The sequence below is a fragment of the Struthio camelus genome, chromosome 12, assembly GCF_040807025.1.
Source record: "Struthio camelus isolate bStrCam1 chromosome 12, bStrCam1.hap1, whole genome shotgun sequence".
In the NCBI taxonomy this organism is placed as follows: domain Eukaryota; kingdom Metazoa; phylum Chordata; class Aves; order Struthioniformes; family Struthionidae; genus Struthio; species Struthio camelus.
Window position 1 is genome coordinate 12,371,609 of NC_090953.1, and position 15,864 is coordinate 12,387,472.

The 15,864-nt window shown below is 39.5% G+C and overlaps 1 protein-coding gene across 1 annotated transcript; it reads right to left on the reverse strand.

Moving 5' to 3' along the window:
- Nucleotides 1–328: 328 nt before the first annotated feature.
- GATM (glycine amidinotransferase) lies at nt 329–15,678 on the reverse strand. Its single transcript, XM_068958708.1, has 9 exons — nt 15,440–15,678; nt 14,817–15,035; nt 8,907–9,102; nt 7,447–7,637; nt 5,968–6,105; nt 5,521–5,685; nt 3,588–3,651; nt 3,366–3,482; nt 329–1,338 (listed from the first exon to the last, which is right to left on the reverse strand). Exons 1-9 carry the CDS (start codon nt 15,506–15,508, stop codon nt 1,226–1,228), a joined length of 1,272 nt encoding a protein of 423 aa, XP_068814809.1. The 5' UTR covers nt 15,509–15,678; the 3' UTR covers nt 329–1,225.
- Nucleotides 15,679–15,864: the final 186 nt, after the last annotated feature.

The window sequence follows — 15,864 nt, forward strand, 5'->3', positions numbered from 1 at the left end:
GCAAATATGACTATGTGGCTTATAGCTGTTTGTCAGCATGTCATGCTTGTTATGTGATTTTGCAAGACCCTCTGAGCTGCACTTTTATATGAATTAGTAGATCCCTCCAAACTGATAGGAAATGTCTAATTAGGGTTACTCCCCCTCCCCCACTAATCATATTTCTGTGCAAGAAAGCTGCAACACAGTATATGAACAACATAGTACACGAACAAGGACTTCCTGCATTACTCAGTTGCTTAAGATGTTAGGCATTTTACAGAAGAACGCCATCCTGGTCATTCAGATACTCCATGTTTAGTGTTTTCTAGAAGAAGGGCAACACAAACAGAATGCAAAAAAGTTTATTAACATAAAAAGTACATATCCAATAATCAATATGAAAATTCCTTCACAGCATCTGGCATGTTTTTGATACATCTTTTTGTATCTGCCAGTTCAAAGGTTTTGGGAAGGGGGTGGTTTCTGTAGTTTTTTTTTTTTTTTAAATAATAGTTGCATGTAAACAATTTACAAACTGAAGCCTGCAGATGGAGCATATTGTGCATCATTTAAGTTAAATAAAAGAAATAATTTCAGCAATATAAAAAGTGTTTGGTAATGCATGACAAAAATGTGTTAGAAGAAAACAGATAAGAGTTACATGGTAAGTAAGTGAATATAATGTTTTAAAAGTTAAGACCACACTAGAAATTCTCCCTACATACCTGCATAGCCCAACATAAAAAGCATTATAAAATTACTTGTTTCCATAAGAGATCTGTGCAGCTGCATCTGTTTTAACTGTATTAAACAGCATAATATATTAGAAAAATAAACTGATCAAAAGAAATAAGAAATGTTAGCTCAAGTTTAACATTTCAAGCTGCCTTTTTGATAGAGTACTAGACAGAGGTAGATGTCTAATATTAGTGGCCATGCTATTCTGACAAGATAGCTAAAGGCTCTTGCTAAGTTTTTACATTCAAAGCCAATGAAAAGGCTTCGTGAATAAAGGATGTCTTTCAAAAAGCCAGCCAGAAAACCTGTATTACAGATGGAAGTAGATTCAATTATACTGCTTAATCCAAAGCGTAGGTAAATCATTCGCCAGACCACTGTAAGGACACCACTGATCAAGCAATAGAGCTCATGCAGTCATTTCTAACAAAAAAGGTGAAATTTATTCATTCATTTCCTATGCTGATTTTAGAAGTTGAACCACTGCTGCCTAGCTAGCCAATAATTAGTCAAAATAAGATTGCAGGGTACCACGGCGGCGGATATCACATGTCCAGCAATGGAAACCACCTCCCAAGGAATTGGCATGGCGAATACTCACTTTAATTGTAGAAATGCCTGCAAGAAACATACATTGCATACTTTAAAATGAAAATCTCAAGTTCACATTGTAGGCTTCGCTCAAAACTCTAAACAATACTTTAGCAGATCATATGGTTTGATGCGAGAACAGAAATTTTTCTGCTCATTTGTTACAAATGTTTCTTCAAATTCTAGGCAAAGAGCAAGCTAAAAAATACGGCCTGCTTATGCATTCCAGCCATACCCTCAGGAATACACGGTACCTGAAGCACAGTCAGTGTTTGATGTGTTCTGATGTGCTGGTCTAAAATAGATATAATGAAAAACAGTCTTTGCTGTCGGTATGTGAAGAATTAGCTAAAATGCTGATATGATACATGACCAGGGCACATTTATGTAAGTCTGTGTGAGCATTTGGAGTTCAAACGCTGAATGGGCACTTTCAAGCGCCTTTTTAGAAAAACAGCATTTGAAAGAGTTAGGGTCTCCGAGTTCTTCCTTGGAGAGAAAAGAGCTGTTATATTTGCTACCTAGCTGCAAGTTAAACTTCCTCCCACTTCTTTTCAGCTCTGATGTCTCAAACTGTGTCAGCTCATACAAAACCCTGACAGATGGACTCGGATCAGAAGACTTTTCTGTTATGAAGTCTGCCTTTTTGTTTCTTGGTGCTTTCAACAGCTCAGGAGCGCTTGGTAGAAACCTTCAGCTAGGCCTGTGATACCTTCATTCCCAAGCACCCCATCTCAGTCCTAGGAACTTACTGACTACAGCAATTTGTTCAGAATGTGGCCACACAGACTGTAAAGTTCACATGTGAAGGATGTGTCATCACTGGCATTAAAAGCCTCATTTCCTAAACATTTTAAAGCACTTATAAATCCTCAGCTCCTTGGCAATGCAGAGAAATAAAACTACCCAAGACTGAACAGCTAAGTGATTAATGAAGGGTTGTATAGCCAGTCATTAAGAGAGCATATTAAGGCATTAGGTTGCAGTTCTCATCTGATCTGGCTCAGACTTGAGGGAAGCTTCAATAAATGCACTCCTCCACAGCACTAGCCTTTCTAGGTTCTCAGTTGCTATCTTCCATCTTCGGTTCATTCTCTCCTTCCCATTATTTGTCTCTTCCGTTAAAAAGTCTTCTGCTACTGGGACTTATCTCTTACCCTCCAATACAATGCTCCGTCATTTTCCTCAGCTTTTCTTCATCTCTCTACCAGTCTTACTACATTGTCAGCTTTTGCACCACCATGTGCTTAGCTTGATGAGACACACAACTGGCCGTAGCATCAAGCAGTCTGGCTACCCTGAGATTGATTAACTTACCAGGAGCTCTATGTAGAGCTATCCACATCCTTGCACTCCAGCATGAGGGAAGCAGCTAGATTAACTGACTTCCAACAGGTTTTAAAAATCTATTTTATTTGTCTTTGCAATTAACTGTTCACAGTCACTCCTTAGATTTTATACATATATGACTTTTAGATTTTATATGTAATTAGTTATCCTGACACTGCATATCTAAGCTCTTGCTAAAGAAATTTTGTCCTACCATGGGGTTGCATCTCTCACAGGAGACAGATTCTCCATAAATGCACTAAAATACCTGTGTCAAGTGGTCTGAATCTGACAGCTTAAAACACAAAAATTTGAAACTAGAAAATCTGAAGGCATTTCAGCCATGAGGGATAGACAGTTCTATGTCACTCAGCCATGTGTGCGCTCCTATTCTCTCCTAGATGAATTTTGATCTCCAAACTGAACAGACATTAAGTTCTATGTTAAAAGAGCTCATTCAAAAGCATGTTAGCAGTAGTTTTAAATGCTACAAGAACCTTCATTTCCTGCAAGCTGTAGGGGGCAGATGATATTTTAAAAGTCCACATTCATATGACTGAAGTATTCAGGAAAGAGTTCACTGAATGATTCTTACTGTTATTCCAGTACCTGAATACTTTCTCCAGTGCTGGCTGCTTTGACTACTATGATCTCTGTTCATCCTGCTAGGCATAGTTGATCAAGAACATTTAGTTTCAAGTATATGTTAAAATGAGTTAACATACCCAGATTTTCAAACATCTTCTGAATTGATGTCTCATTGGCATCCACCATCACACGTTTTTCATCCAGCATTAAGACATTCATGGAGAGCCATTTGGAAGACATCCACAGTGGGTGGTCTAAACACATTAGAATGAACTTGCTACAATGGTTGTACATTTTGTACCAATGTTGCCTCATAAAAATACTCTTAGAATTCTTAGAAAAGAGTGAACTCAACATACCATCTGGGATGAGTGGCGCTGGGGGATGAATCACTGTCCAGCCTGCTTTCTTGAAAAGCTCAATCTGAAAGAGTAATTTAATTATAATCTAAACAGTCAAGTATCACATTACTTCCTCCAAGCTATGCCACATTTTATCAGGATACTTCTATATACATTGCATCCCCTTTCCACAGTTTGCTGCTCTTTCCTTCATTCAAATTCCATCTATAAACCCAGCTTTCACATAAGCATCTTTTGAAAACTTTTTCAGACTCTGTATACCACTAGCATTAGTTTCTACAGTTTGTGTTAGGGTTTTTTGTTTGTTTTAATACATTAGGTATACTACAGATGTTAAAGAGACAAGTAACATAAAGGCCATTTAGATCCCATCAAGTGAAAGTACTAACAGCAAGACAGTATTAATTCTGTATTATTTTCCTTACATTTGACTGTACAAGCCATTGCTGCTATGAATTATATCACCGTTTATAGAAACAAAAACACCATGTAAAAACATAAAATTATTTTTGTGCATGCTTCATAAGAATCTTAATATCACAGAATATGTAGCTTATTTAACAAAAGGAACAAAATACAGGCATCCTAGGGAATAATTTTTGGTATGTAGGTAAACATAAGAGGACAATTTGACTAAAGAGAACTGGCTTCTGGATTTTGAATACTTGGAAGAGAGCTCTATGCAAGTGTCACCACAAGGGGGCGCTCCAATTTTGAAAACAAATAGCACAGCCTGCCAGTATTTTATGAAAGGCTCCCTTTCACCCGCACTTCCCCCCATTTCCTGGTCATCCAAGACTGCCAAATCAGTTTTTAATGAAACAAGGCTGCAGGACTCTTCTACTGTCCACATACAGGACAGTTCTCATGAACAAATAGTCCCAGCAAAAAGGCGCAACACAAGCAGACCAAAGAGCCTCCTCTTGTGAGCAAGATAAACAGGGAAAAAAGGGAAAGACTACGGTTGTTTTAAAAGTATATTCTCATAATTGTCATTACAAGAGGTGGCAACTGATGTGGCCATTTTCACTGAGGCCACTTGCTGAGAAGATACTAATGTGCCATGAGGTGCACTCTTCCTTCATCTGCGCTGTGCACAGCTCTAACCCCACTGCTTTAGTATCATCAGTTATTACCATGTGCTTGTACAGCTCCTGGAAATAATGGGGATCCTAACCAAGATCCTTAACACTGGCACAGGACAGGTAACATGTCTAACACTGAGGTAAGCTCTTACTCCCTGCAGGCTTTCTAATCTTATACTATTTAGAAGTACTAGCTTTTCTCAGAGTGAAGTAGTAGGTTCTACAGTCCGAAACAATCACTTTTCTACGCTCAAAAAGTATTTCTCACTCAGTTATTTAAGGTGAATACCTGAGCAATTATCAGACTCTTGCCACTGGTACAGTTAACAAGACTGCGGGAGAGGCTTCCAAAAATAAAATAAAAAATTAAAAAGGAAAAATTACTCACTTGAACAGCAGAAAATCCCCAATTTCTCTCTGGATACAAATAATATATATAAATAGTGAAAGTGTTAGAGAAGTTGTATATCCTATGCACTTGCTTTGAGGCTACACCATCTATTATAAAATAGATCACTTTGTGTTTGGACTATGCATACAGAAAGAAATACACTGGATACTTCCAGGATTAGGATAGCCTCACTAGAGGAGAGCAAGGAGCAACAGCAGCAAACAGGGAGAGCATTGGTCATTCACTGCTGAAAAAGTTTCAGAGTAGAGATGCAAATACAGACACAAATTCCTAAACCCATGCCTGAGTGCTGCGCAAATACTGTAACTTTAATATTATTCAGGTGTATATAAAATAAACCTAATGCACTAGCAATTGTCCAGGAGGGACCTACTCCAGCTGAGTCATTTTTACTGTGAAACACTTGCTACTTTCACCTTTGGTACAACCTCACCTGATGGCAGGGACGATCTGGGTTAGACAACACAAGACCAGGTCCAATGATATTAAAGGTGGCATCAATGTGCATAGGGTTAGGATCCGTAAAGGATACCACATGCACTCTATAGTCTGGTGCAAGATGTCGCTTCATCCATTCAATGCCCATGTAATTGGTAACCTGAGAATAAAACAAAAAATTTTGCTTTAGTTTTATAGGCTACAATATAGAGGGTATCCAAACTTAGTTTATATTACTAACAAAATATTTAAACCCAAAATGCTAAAAGTTTGTGCCTTTAGCTAACTTCTTAGCTGTAAGACATCTTCACCCTGTACGTCAGACATACTATGAATAACTTCTGTTGTCAAAATTAACATTTTAACATTGATCAGGAAGTTAAGAATGCATATAAAAAATATAAGATAGATATCAAAACTGTTGGAAGAAATCTTTGTCTACCTGACTCCTTTGCGCAAAGATATCTCTCCCAGCTCTAATGAAGTCAGCAGCATCGAAGCATGGCTCAAATTCAGTAGTTACAAATTTCCCCTGAGCAGCCAGTTTATGTCTATCTTCAACAGAGCAAATGGGATAATCCTAGTCATAAAAAGATAACTTCAGGTTGGTAGAGTTGGTACGGAAAATTTTCAATCTAATTGCTGCTACAGAACATTTGGAAATACTACGAAAAAAAGTTTATATTGATAACTGGTATGTTTCCTGAAGTTGGCTTCGTTTTCTTGCTTGTAGAATAAAAAAAGCAAAACCGTAGAAGTTCAAATAGGTAAAGGGTTTCAAGTACATTCATGAACAGGTGATGATACAGGAGACAATAGTAACAAAGAAGTTAATTTATCTTGACAGCAACTGTTTCTGTAGTTCTCTGGGCTCTGGACTAAGTGTTCCTTACCCACTGAGCCATGTTGAAGTTTAACGAGAATCCTTGTATATCTCAGTCCAACAAATCACAGCACAGTGACAGGAAAAAACCATGCAAGCTGTTTTCTAACAAAAGTGGACTCTCTACTTTCCACATTTTTAGAATGGAGCAGTACTTTAACCTAGAAGGAAGATCTTCAGGAATGTAAATACATTTTAGCATCAAACAATGCAATTAAGAACAAACGGGGTGGAACAAACAGCACAAAAGCAACCAGATGAGCCAGTATGCTTTGGAATAGGGTCTGCAAGTTTATCTAATGCTTACCTCACTCAAAGGTAATTTTATTAAACAAGAAACTTTCTTACATCACTGAGAACCTGTCACTGTTCCCAAGCAGTTATAAACATTCCACAACCAATTTATTGCACTTCACTGTAGGTGAAAGGCCTTAACTTCGGTAGTTCTCTACAGGCCCATAAGTGCATTAGGTTGAGGTAATCTGAATCACAGTAAATTGTTATAAAAGCTTAAAAAAAGGAAGAAGGAAAAAGTCACTCAGGTACTCTGAAGGTAGACACCTGCAGAGTGGATCCTCCACTTTGTTTTAAGTAACTTCAAAAATACTAATTGATCCCACAAAATAAGAATTATGAGGTCTTTTCTATGGACAAGAGAAGATACACTCTTTACTTCCCTGATAAAATCCGGGAACATGGACATTCTCCAGAGACTGTAATTCTTTAAAGTAATATTTGTACTGTCCTTCTAGTGGTCTTTCCTCTTTAATAATGCTAAGTTAGAGCCAGTAATCAAAATAGTTCCAAGCAGACCTGAACTGAACAGGCAGAACTACCCATTTCTTATTCCATACTAGTAAACACGAAGTTTCATCTGGAAAAGTTGCATACTGTTTGCAAGCATTACTTTAAAAATACACAAAAAAACTACAGTATTTCTTAATTTTTGCAGGTATTGTGAAGCCTAGACATCAGGTTGAAGCCACCAAAGTTCTGTGAAACCAGAAGTGAAGCTCTGAAACAAGATGAGAACAATACCTGATCATAGAGTTTATCTGCCATTGTGGGTTTGGGTGCAGTTGTCCACTTGGCACCACAGTTGAAATATTCTTTGATTAGTTGCCTATATGCTCTGTACTCAAAGAAACGAGAACGCCAAGCCATAGGAGCTTCAATAATTTCATTTCCCACTACCAACAGGATATCTCTTGGCATAGCCGCATACATACCTGAAAAGAAAGAGGCTATTAACTTTCAGACAGCTCTTTCAGTCTATTCGCTTTTCACCCTCACTTTTACCGCTACCACTATCTGAAAGGCTAGCAAAGAGTATCTTTACAAGAAAATCAGGAAGCTAGTCCATAATTTGAGGTCCCTACTCACATTCTTCAATAATGTTTCGAAGTGACATTATCCCTTCAAAAATACATGCAATATTTTACTGCAAAGCCTCAGTCACCATGAGTTTATGGCTAGATAAAAGCCATCCACAATCTAGTTTTCACTTTGTAATTTAGGTAATGGAAATTAAATAGAAAAACGCTTATGAGTTGCTCAAAAGGCTTTTGAATAAGGTGACTGGTAGTGGGTTTTCCAAAGGACCTCACTTCCTTGTCTATCCTCTTTATTCAAAAGTAAGAACAGAGTGATGTTGCACAGAACTAGTGCAGGAAGCAGTCACGTTAGAACAATCAAATGAGCAAAACAAGCAAAAACTCAAACCAATCGCTTTCTTACCACACTGGTAAGACTTTTTGTAATCATTATCTGGTCTGCAACAAATGTGAATTCCACAAGTGTAAACCAACTTAAGAACACATTTGACACTTGAAAAGAACCTGGAGATTATACATGACGCCAAGCTGAGTATAAGCCAGCGTGCTCTTATTGCAAATAAAGCAAGCTACATCCTGGGCTCCTTGAGGAGGAACGTGGCCAGTACCTGCAGGGAAGTTCAGATTTCATTGACACTGGTGAGGCCCCTTCTGGGGTATATTTCCAATTTTAGGCCTCATCAGTTTAAGAGAGATCTTGAGAAACTGTAGGATCCAAAAGAGGGATAGAGAGAGAGTCAGCGGCCTTAGAGTATGTGACCTGTGAGGAAAGCTTGAAGGATCTCAGCCTATTTCATATGGCAAAGAGGGGGCAAAGAAAGAGCAGTCTACAATTACATGGAGGGCAATTAAATATGACAGAGTGAAACACTTCTTTGTGGTAGCAGCAGCAATATAACAATGGCAACAAATGGGATTGTGGGAAACACAGGTTAAGTAATAGGAAAGTCTTTCATGAGGAATTTTGTGCAGCACTGGAGCAGCTCACCAAGAGAGGCAGAACCTCCATCCCTGGAGATTTTCCAAGTCACAGCCACACAAAGCCATGTCTGACCTGATCTAGCATTGGCAATAGTCCTGCTCCAAGCAGGAAGTTAGACTAGATGACCTCCAAAATGAGAGTAGGACAGGCTGCAAGGGTTTTAACAACAGAAGAACATTTACCTGTGGACTCAAAATCAGGTGTTTTGTATTTGACAGACCAATCAATTGGATCAGGCCTCTTGACAATTACACCTTCTCTTTTCAAAATATTGCACATTTCTTCAATTTCAGCAATAGCTTTTTTTAAATGTTCTTTGGGGAAGCTCTGGCCTCCAAACTTCTCATAAAATCCCCAATACTTTTCATATGTGTTGGCCTAAGAAAAAGACAGGTAAGTGACCAAAAATAGGCAATGCTTATTCTTTGTACAGTGAATTAGATGCCATAATACACAAGTTCTGATGTTCAAAGTTTGTTGTTCTTCTCTTTGACTGACTCTGCATTGTACTGTATGCAATCATCACCCTTATGTGCCCCAGTGTGCCTTGCATCTGTTCCTGCAATACTTTGAAGAGACACTAAAAACGGTTAATGTCCTGCAAATCCTTCTCTTATCAAGGACCTGGAAACAAAGTAAGGGAGAAGTTTCAAGACTTCAGATAAATACTGCTAATCCCTGGTTGAGAATTCCTAGCAAAGCAGCATTCTGCTCTCTTTATTATCTGTCTTTACTACTACTACTCATATTGACCATTGGCAAGGTTTTCCTCATGTTTTATGATGTGCATGTTTCAGCTACTAAACTTGTAAGAACACAGGCGTTAGTCTAGTTCTGAATGGTTAGTGTCTCCATAAATACTTATATGCGGTAATAAAGAGTTAAGTTTCAGCTGCATGTGCTGAGAAGGCTCAGACAACTAGAAGAAAGTTTCAATACTACTGACAGTCAGTACATGTGGCATGATGGCCAAGGAAAAAAGTCCTCTTATAAGCAGCAGGAAGTGGGGGGGGGGGGGGGGAATATACCTCTCCACATTCCAGGGGAATTCATTTCATTCCAATTGGAAGTTCAGTGGTTTGACTTTTCAGATAGGATTTTTAGGGCAGTTTATTTCCTTATTTTTTTTTTTATAGATTGATTGATAGCTTATCCTATCACTTGTTTCTGTTGATGTAAATACAATTGTTAATAATGTTATAAATACTTTATTTAAAGATATCTTTCCCTCTCTAGTCATAGCCTTACAGAAAGTCTCATTATTATCAAACCACAGGTGAAAAATCAAGAGAAACTAAGCAAACATCTTCCAGTTACACCTCTGTTAATATTTACTGCCTACTATTGCCAAGTGTTCATGAAATATTTGGTCTTTACACTAGACCTGTATAAGCACACCAAACATATACCAAACCCTATCTAAGGCTAGTAGACAATTTAAGAACACAACCTTAAGTATCCAAAAGCTATGTGTCTGCAGTCATCTTCCTATAATCTTACTGCAGTACCATCACATAGCAGTGACATCAGGAATTGTAAAGCTATCTCAAGTACTGATGACTCATGCCCTGTTGGCTAGAAGCAGCCTACCTCAGATAAAGAAACAGTTTAGAACAAATGTAAGTGATAGTATTTTCACCTGTCAGGGTTGGATTAAAACAAATATAACACTTACATGCCTAAATCCTCTGCTCCTGGAATCCTGCGATAGTCTTCTGAAATTAAAACTAATTCAAAATTGTATCCTAGTATTCGTAGCTTAATCAAAACAAATGAGGCTGCGTCAGTTTAGCACATCTGTGAATGTGGTTTATTGAAACCTTCAGCTTTGATGGGTTTCTGCCAACACTAACACAACAGAGGAACAGATGTGTATGGAGCCCTTTGGAATGACAACAAAAGGGATCAGGAGAGCAAGGGGCCAGGCTTTCTCCCCTGCCAGAGTCCTGCTGACTTGACACCAGGAATAACACTCATGGGATATAGGAGAACTTGCCTTCCTGAACATGAGGTATCTCCTGCTGCTGTAGTCCTTACTCCCTTCAGGAAAGCAATGTTCTGGACAGACAACCTGACAATGTTCCCCTTGTGCTCAAGCAGGCAAGACAATTTATTCGAAGGCATGTCTGATTTCCTTTAATAACTCAGCCTATCCACTACATTCTCTGCTATTTCTGAGTATTTCCCCTCATATTGCAGATGTAAGGTAGGAGGGAGGAAGAGAAAATTCAACCTTTTAGAAGTCCTTAACATTTAAATGCATAGCTCAAGCAAACATCTCAGCATGGCCATCATGCTCCTTCAGTACTGAAGCTTTGTCCATCCTTCCTGAAGAATTTATTCTTTTTTTCCAAGTAAGACCTTGGTAATTTGATCACCTCTGAGACTTGCCAGCTGTTCAGAAGTCACATGCAGATCATATCAGTGTCTACCATTGCTACGGAATCTTGTTCTGCTAATGAGACAAATTTGTCCTAAGGATAAAGCAAGTTATTTCCAGAACCACCCCTACCATATTTGCATCCTAAGAGGCACTGCTCTCCTCTTCACCAGGTGTCCTCTACTACTGCTCTTTTTCAAATCTGAGAAATAACAGTAAGGTGCACCAAGCTGATGGCATAACCTAGCTACAGAAGTAGCTTAAGACAGTATAAGGATAACAGCGTAACACCACACATGATCCTTGCTTTCTGAATAGCAGGGAAAAGGGTACATGCCTGGGACATCTATTTCATTAATTCAGGGTTAAAATTTCAGACCTCTGTGATCATAACACTTACAACATTTCTGGTTAGGACGCAGAAGAGTTTTAAATAATCTTTTCAATATACCTGATAACCCACACTGAGATTCTCCTTGTACCTGAGAAATTGGAGTAGTATTTAAGAAAACAAGTTGTTTTTAAGAAACTTAAGCAAATGTAGTCAAAAATATTGTTTTTAATAAGGAAGAAGGAGAATTACTCCTTAGTTATTTTTTATACATTTGTTATGGGGAATAAAGGAATACTATTTAAAAAGAATCATACCTAGTACAGTGTGGTATAACATTAATGCTCTCTAGATCTACCTTCAAGCTAGTTACGACAGTTACAACATTTGATACTCTGAAACATATCAAAATGCTTTTTTGACTAACTCAGCAGCAGAACCCCAACTTTTCACCCAAGATATAATAGCTAACTGTGGTAATAACTCTTCTTCACCCAAAATGTCTTCATAAAATTATTCACAAAATATACCGCAAAACATTGCAAAGTACAAAGCCATAAAGCTCAACTATTTTACTAAGTGCCAACTGCTTCGGAAGAACCTATCTGAACTGTAAGATTTTAAGTTTGACCAAAATGCTAATTCACAAAAAGGGCATCTTCCCAACTAACATAATGGTTAACCCTTTAGTTTCCATTTCCCATGTTTTCCCACTAGTACATAACCTACATCTGGCATTTCAAGTTCCCAAAAAGATATGCAACAAAGTAGCCAACAAGTGTCAGCTCATTAATATTTATCGGATTGGTAGGGCTCCATATTAAACTCATTCATTCCTCCTTCTTGTGCCAAGCACATCATTTCTAGATAACAGCCTTAAGTGTATGCCAAAAAGCATGTCTCAAAGTACAGCGAACACTGAACACAGACATACTCACCTCACGCCTTAAGTATTTTGCAAGTAAACATAACTTAAAAGTACTTTAAGGCAAGTGTTTACCAAAGCAGTGTTATAATTTGAAATGTACTTTCTAAAGTGTTTTAGGCCCAAAGCCTCAATTTTTCTCATATAACTCAAATTTTTTAGTTTCCAACTGCTGTTTATGACTCATGATCCTCATCCATATTAGGCAGAAGGCATGCAACACATCAACCCTAATATTGCCACTTACAGGCACAGTGACAAGAAATTGGATTATCTGTCTCTCACTTCTGGGCTAGCCGTTATATTACATTGGAGCAATATACACCCACACGCACACTCCTCTACCTTTCAGCCACGTGGCACAGATTCTGGCAATATTTGACTCTACTAATATCTTTCAACATTGTCAAGATAAGATTTATACTACTGCTGAGACTATTCAGCTATGTTCCCAGGAAGAATTATGGTGGCAGTTTCCACAGCATAATTTAGTTAAGACAAAAGCACAGAAAATTAGAGGAAAACAGATCTCAGCTGGCACACTCTTTACTACCTGTTGTGGCCAATGAATTCTTCAGATTACATACAGTGTACCTAAAGGAAAGCTAAATGTGAAGCTTGCTTTAACCCCAAATTGCAAATCTTTGAACTATAGAGGAAATCCTGTACTTTGACATTCCTCATTGAGCTTTAGATACTGTAAATAATTAAAAGTGAAGTTCTGAGTTCACTTGATTAATTTAGGCTTAGAATGGCACTAGAACCAGGCTAGCTGTATAATAATTTACACTTCAGCAAGTTAGACTTTTCAAAGAATAGTTTTACTGGCATTTAGGCCTTCGGCAGCTATTTGAGAACAGAATTTTGCCCCATGTGATGTTACGAAGTAACGAAGCTGGACAGTAGGGTTTTTTTTTTAATTAGTCTAATAGCTCTTTCTGTACAGTCATTGCATCATTTTTTAGTGCACATACTGACACACATGTACATACACTGTGCACATATGCACATACATAATGCATTTCCATTTTATATTAGAAATGCAAATCCTTATTAGCTTCTTTCTCTCAAGCTGCTAGAATATCTTTGAAGGGTCTGAAATAAGATTCCACAGAGGCTGGTAACTGAGCTTCAGCTTTCAAGAAATAAATCCAAGTCATAATGAAGTCAGTGGCCCAGTTTTCTTTGAGCTCACTGAGGCCAAGATATCATCTCAAATGTCCAAATGCAAGTCAAAGATTTATTTTTATATGTAGCAATTAGAACTACCAAGCTGTGGCAATTAATTCAAACTCCTCCAAACACTTTTGCCCAGAATCATGGCCCAAGTTCTAAAGACAAAATATAAAGGTAAGCAGGCAGGGGGGATGGTAGGGGAAGTCTTTTTCACAGTACACCCAAAGCCTCATCTAAACTACCATTTCTGGTATGTTAAACATCTTTTCACTGTCCTTACTTGACATTATTTCTATGTCAAAACAGAAGAATTCACTAGTTTTTACTGAGGTCTTCTGGCCAGTTTTATGAAGATAACCTCTATAATGCTACTGAGGTCCATTCAGCAGAAATAACGCGCCAGTTCATTTTGCTAGTCAGGCATTACATGCTGCCTTTGATGCTGGACAACGAGGCAGCACACTGTAGCTGTATGAGGACAATTCAAGATCATTCCCAGGAACCTTAAAAGTCCAGCTAAGGTTCACAATCAGAATGTGAATTAAGTCCATCAATTGAGAGTTCCTATTCTAAAATAGAGTTACTCTTAAAACAGGGAACGTAAGTTTCTGCTTGCTTTAAAACAACTCAAAATTCCAATTTTCTACGTTAAACTCCTTTTAATTATACGTAAAAAGCAAGGCAAGGCTGAAATACAGCGTTTTAGAGGGGTAAGAAATGTGGATTTTTCTGGGTTGCTGTTGCAATTTTAGGTATAACAAATTTGGAAACAGATGAGTATGTATTTCCATACATTACTGACTATCCCATGACCTCTCCTGTGAGCTATTTAAAACATACTTAACCAAGGAACAGTCCTGTCAGTCCACAGCTATAGAACTGAATCTTCCTCAGACTGAGAGGTAGAAAGCTTTGCTTTTTTTTTTTTTTCTTCCCCCAAGTGGTAAACTCCACTTAGTTTCAAGATTCAGCTCTGCAATTAAACTTACATCAGTCTCATAAGCTAACTCAAATGCTACAATACTTAGCTTGATAACATCTGTCTACATTATTGGAGCAGATTGCTGACCTGTTAAAACAGTCAAGCCAGTTAAAACTGAGAAGAAAAAGCATATCCCCAAGCAACATGGCTACACTCTAAAATCCCACCAATATAAATAACAGTTGGACAGAGGTATACCTGTGAGCAAACACCACACTCTGTGCACTGTAAAAACTTAAGTATATTGCATATATACACTGCATTATTTTCCATTTAAGGTTGTGTTTTTCTTTGTTACCTTAACTTCCACAGAAAAAGGAGGAACGCATGCATTTTCAGCTCTTCCCACAATGACTTCTTCCAGTGGGTCCCATTCATTGTACGAGCAAACAGGACAGTCCTTAGGCAGAGGGCTAGTGGCCTTATTGTCATCAGCAGCACAGGTGTTCTGGGAGGCTGTAGCTGCATGGGTGCTCTGGAAAGATCGCTGCACCCATCCTGTAAAGACTTTTCCAAGCTTGAAATAAAAATGAAAGTCATGTTTCTCTTACATGTGACAGAAAGTGATAGTTCAGTGCACAAGTGCCTTACACATTAATCCCAAAGCACTGTACATAACCTAGAGCACTATAACCCACTGTTTATTAAATTAGCTCTAATTTATTCATGGCATACTACGTGCTTTTAAAGTTACACTCAGTTTAGAAGAATAATGACTTCAGAGCACAGGGTTGACAGCAGTGACAAGGGGTCACTGAACGCAGCACTGCTGAAGGAGGATGGTACCAGCGTGAGCCTGCCAGAGAAGTCAGCACCCGCCCCGTGCCCGATCCCCACTGCTCGGGGCACCCCCTCACGCCCGCTCCCGCCAGTGCATGCCCAGCTCCTCAAAGGCCGGCGGCGGGTCTGCACGGCACCCACCCGCGAGCCGATATAATGCGCCGCTTCGGCTCCGCGGCTCCCCCCGCGCAAGCACCGCACTCGCAGCATCTCCGCGCGCCCGCTGGCAGGACAGCGCAGCTCCGGACCGCTCCGCGCCCGCCCCCACCGGCAGCGTGATCGCGGCCCGCACCCCGACCGCAGCCTTTATAGCGGCTCGCCACGCCCCCGGCACCGCCCACTGGCCGAGGCGGCGCGGGGCGCCGGAGCCCATATTCGGCGGGAGTGGCAGACGCCTGCCCTTGTATAGCTGCTGCGGACGGCCCGGCCCGGCCCCCCGGCCCCAGCACCGCGCTCCCGCCCGCCCGCGCCACCGCCCGCCCTCAGGCACTCGGCGCGGGTGGCCTCCGCGCTCCCCGGGGCTCGTGGGGAAACCCCACCGGCGCCATCGAGCCGAACGCAGGCCC